A 4,877-nucleotide genomic window follows, 5' to 3' on the forward strand; every position below is an offset into this window, starting at 1 on the left:
GTGTGTGTGTGTGTGTGTGTGTGTGTGTGTGTGTTAGCTAGCACGCGGCTATCATGCTAGCATGTTTTGTCTTTCCTCAGGACGGACGTTAGCTAGTCTCTAAACTAGACCCGGTTCCGTCTCTTTGTGGTCAAAAACCAGACCCCCAGACTCTCCTGTATTAAGTCTTCATAAGTCCCGGTTACTTACCTCGAGAGAAACTAGTTCCAGCGGCTCTCCTCTCGGCCGTTTATCCCGGATGCCCTTCGCCTCTCCCGGTTGAAATGATGACAGCTCGGGGCGTGGAGCGTGGAAGCGAGGCCCCGGATGTGACGTACCGTGACGTGACGCAGAGTAAACGTCACGACGCACGGGAGCGGGAAGTCTAAAAAAATGAATACTTAGAATAAATTGAAAACTAAATTTAGTTTTATTACATTATATGCGCAGAATAAAAATGGAAAAAAGTTAAAAATATTTAATAAAAAGTTAAAAATACATCCATGTTTAGTTTCCTCAATGTTAGCTTGTGTGTGTATAAAGATAAAGATGATTCTGATGATTCATATTTAAGTCAGTCGTACGTACGAGAAACGTTCACACTTTTATTAAATATAAACACGTGTCCACTGATTGATGACGTTTATTAAAGTGTCACATGAAGCTGCAGAATGAGTTCATCTCATAATCAGCCCTTTGAACACAGCACTTTGGGCTCATAGTTACAGTTATGATCAGAAACACCAGACTCAGATCTAATCATGAAATAAAGAAAAGTATTACCACAGATAACATGTTTACATTTCAGAAAAGATGAACTAATTTATTATAATGAAGAAGACTCTCAGCGTTTAACAGGTTTATAAATATAAAGAACCGCAAGTGAGACTCTGCAGCCCTGAGTACTACCTCTCAGGCTGCGCACACACACACACACACACACATACACACACACACACACACAGTAGAGCTCTCAGGTAGGAACCAATAAGCTTCGAGTGTGACTGTAGACCTACGGCCCTGCTCACGTGTGTTATCTCATATATATATATATATATATATATATATGTTTGTATACATATTTTAATATAAATCTCATGTTCAGACTCAAACCAACATGTTGGTCCGTCTCTAAACACGTCTCACTTCCTGTCTGAGGCTCGTTGGTTCCTACTGAAGACGTAAATCTTTAACACAAAAATATAGTTTGACTTGTTTAAACACTGTAGACTTCAGAACTGAATAGTTGATGAATGAATGAACTTGTTCTTCTTGTGTCTTTTCACATTATGTTTGTGTATTTGGAAAAGAAGCAGCACCACGTTTTAAATCTTTGTAAATTACATTTGAAACAATCATTTTCAGTCATTTTTCTATTTTTTCTTCCTGCGTTTTGATTTTTCATTTGATCTGAGAAATATTTTAAAGACAAAACAATCATTTAAAATATGAAACTAAGTCATAAACAAAAACGAACTGAAAAAAGTGAATCACTGCAGTCCTGAAAGCAAATTCCTATTAACTGTTGAAATGACAATAAAGTACTGAATCTTGAAAAAAACTCCAGGTTTTTATTTGTTATGTTTATTTGATTTGTTCTGTAATATGTATTTATGTATTTTTAACACTTCTTGAGCCAACACAAGAGGAAATAGTGACTTTGTCGCGGACTATTTTCAGCGGCAGATGAATCCAGACGTATTGTTCTGGTGTTTGAGTGATGAGGCTCCCTGGTGAATGTTTTAAAGTGACATCAGAGACTTGCAAAACATTCGGTGCTGGTTTGAGTCTGAAACATGAGACGATGGATGTTTTTCAGACTATCAGGAGACTTTCTTCTACTTTTAAAGTGACGCGTCAGCAGTTCACGACTGTAACGTGATGCTCTTCAGCTGCTCTCGCGTCTCAAAATAACTTCAGTCTGAACAGTTTGTTCTCCTCTTTCTACAGGAAACTAAGTTCAGAGGGAGACACCGATTATACATTTTTTTGGCATGAAAAGCGATCAAATGGCACAAAATGATCCCCGTGAGGGACTTCTTTAAGTGTGGAGAACACTGCAGACAGTTCATATAAAGTATGAATGAAGGTCTCAGTGCATCCAGAGCCGGTCACAAACATCCTGGTTGTGATGTTTGTGTAGTTCTTCCCTCTCAGAGTGACTTCCTGTCGTCTCTCTACTTCACTGGTTTTCTAAAAGTTCACTTTTCCTCGTCCACGCTGAAACATGAGTCAGCGTTTTACACATCGATCCACAAAATAAAAGCAACGACCTCCGTAGAATCAGTCCGACTCTTTGAATCTTTCTCTATATTATAAAAAGCATGTACGTCACACACTGAGCCTGTCAAAAACCAATAAAGTGGTGGTTAAAAAAAAGGGTTGGGGGGGGTGTGTCCTCTTGGACATTTAGGCCCCGCCTACACGTAAACGTTTTGGTCTCTCGTCCACAAACAGTTTTAGTTCATTAAACTAAGATTTTTGTGACTTTTCTAAACTCCGTTCACTGTGTTTCAAAACGATGACGTCATCTCCTCGATCCGTGTGCGCCCATTGGTGCTCAGACTGATGCAACAGTAAACAACAACAACAACGGACTGCTGGTTTGTTTACGTTCTGTTAGCTCCGACTACTTTACGTCTCAACTTATCATCAAGTTTAAACCGTAAATTAAGCTGACTGCAGAATCTTCTTCTGTGGTATTTGACGTATATTTTGGAGTCTTTATCGCCACCTACTGGCCCGACAAGTGTTGTTTTCAGGCTCCAGTGTGAACAGGGACCAGAGGTAAATATCTGCATACGCGTAGACGGGGCCTGAGATTTCCAGAGGAGATCCTGAAGGTCACGGATGTGAGATCAAACAGTGCTGAAGTGTTTCAGGGTTCAGGGTTAAAGGTTTCAGGGATCAGGGTTCAGGGTTAAAGGTTTCAAGGATCAGGGTTAAAGGTTCAGGGTTCAGAGCGTACCGTCCCTGCAGAAAGTCTCAAACATCAACGTACCAATCAGATCCATTCAGGAAGTAAAAACCCAGAGGAGCTCTGCACTCAACACACTGTTGCATACTGTGATTTTTTTTTTTTTACAATTCTGGAAGAAGGGGAGTTAAGAGAGCGAGCGCACCCAACAGCAGGGGGTGCGTTACATTCCGATGACAGCGCTGAGCAGAGGGGAGGTGCAATCAGACGGCACCAGTGCTTCATTCAGAGACAGGAAACAGATAGAGAAGAGTTCAAGTGTAAGCTCCGCTTCCAGGGACCGATCTGTCTTCAAACCAGCCAATCAGAGCGAGGCGCCTCTCAGTACACACGATTAGCAGTTAGCTAAACGTCATTGTTTGATTAGCATTTAACAATTAATTTGAGGGCGCTAAATATAGTGGTTACATTTTGCACATTCAAATGGAATGGTGGATAAGGTTACTTAGCTTAGCTATTAAACTGGCTAGCTAACTGCATATATTTTGTGATGCTAGCAGTGGTATGAAATTTGGGAAACACTGCAGCTAACTAGCATTAGCTATGACCTTGTGATCTTAACACATGTTAGCTAGCAACTGCTCGTAAACTAGCCTGAATGCTAACTAACTAAGCGGTATCAACAGCACTAGCAGTAGTATTACATTTTGGAACCACGGTTGCTACGTAGCACTTGCTTATAACCATGTAAGCCTGCTAGCATTGTTAGCTAGCAAAGGTAATTAGCTAGCCAATTCTAATTAATTAATTTTACAAAATGTTGATCACGAGGAATGAATATTTGATTGGGTAGTGACTCATTAGTGACTGTAGTAATTAGCATTAGCTCATGAAATTGTAAGCTTCCTTAGCTTAGCTATCAACCATTAGATTTAAAAAATATAATGTAATTATTAGCTGAGCTTTACACTAGCAATACAAAATATTGAACACATTGGGTAACAAGCGTATTTAGTATTTGGCTTGTTGACGTCACAGTTAACTCAGGGTAGCTAACTCCAGCCAGCTGGCTGGAGAGATATTTTGAGGATTTGGCTAATATATCACAGCTAGCCTCGCTGCAGAAGAGCCGGAAAGTATGTGTAAGTGTTCTGGAGATATTATTGGCTGGTTTGGTGACAGAGCAGTCGCCTGATTGGCTGAGTTTTGTCTCCAGACTGAACTAGATATAAAGAAAGAAAGTCTGTAGAAACAGCAGCTGCTTCAGTGCAGTTCTGGTGAATTCTCAGTCCGGTCCGACTGGGACCAGGCTCCTGGGCGGAGCGGTCCAGATTTTTTGTACAGTAGTCCAGGGCTGGCTAGCTGTCCGCCATCTTGGCTCCATAATCCGTTCCTGGCTGTTGCTAGGTTTGGGACTGAGGTTGAAGAAGAGGAGGAGAAGAAGAAGAGGAGGAGCGGTGTCATCCAGGTGTGGCAAGGCGGGGACCCCCCCTGATTGGTTAAACAGGTGGAGTGGGGGCGGGTCTTTGAGGCACCAGAGGCTGAGATGCAGCAGAAAGTTTCGGTTTTCTGAGAGCAGTGAAATAAATAAAAAAGAGAAGTTAACAATCATAACTACATATAAGTTATTTAACTGCTCTTTTTTACATTTCTACTTATTTACCTTTTTAAAAAAAACAACATTCAACGTGATATTTAGACAGATTGGTGCTTTTAGAAGGTGGTTTAGCTCCTGGGACCAGTTATCTTAAAGTTAGCTTCTCCGTCAACGTAGTTTACAGTAAACCTTTAGGTCCAGTTAGCTTAGAGTTAGCTTCAACTTCTAGGTCCAGCTAGCTTAAAGTTAGCTCTTTGGACCAGTTATCATGAAGCCAAACTGTTGAAACAGTTGAACTCTGTAAAAAGCTAGTAAGAGGCACTTGAGTTAAAGTTAAAGTGAGATATGATGTTGTTGATCAGTGAGATATGATGTTATTGATCA

The 4,877-nt window shown here is 40.7% G+C and overlaps 1 protein-coding gene across 2 annotated transcripts in view; it reads right to left on the reverse strand.

Annotated features, from left to right (window-relative positions):
* Positions 1-606: 606 nt before the first annotated feature.
* LOC116378690 (formin-like protein 2) overlaps positions 607-4,877 on the reverse strand; it is a 5,707-nt gene continuing 1,436 nt past the window's right edge. For both annotated transcript variants that reach the window (XR_004212322.1, XM_031840601.1), the window contains one exon: positions 607-4,465. Coding sequence is in view for 1 of the 2 variants with exons in the window: in XM_031840601.1 (XP_031696461.1) it covers positions 4,396-4,465 (70 nt within the window). In the remaining variant the exon portion in view is untranslated. The remainder of the gene's footprint in view (positions 4,466-4,877) is intronic.

This window comes from Anarrhichthys ocellatus, unplaced genomic scaffold, assembly GCF_004355925.1.
Source record: "Anarrhichthys ocellatus isolate YVR2014 unplaced genomic scaffold, GSC_Weel_1.0 scaffold3005, whole genome shotgun sequence".
In the NCBI taxonomy this organism is placed as follows: domain Eukaryota; kingdom Metazoa; phylum Chordata; class Actinopteri; order Perciformes; family Anarhichadidae; genus Anarrhichthys; species Anarrhichthys ocellatus.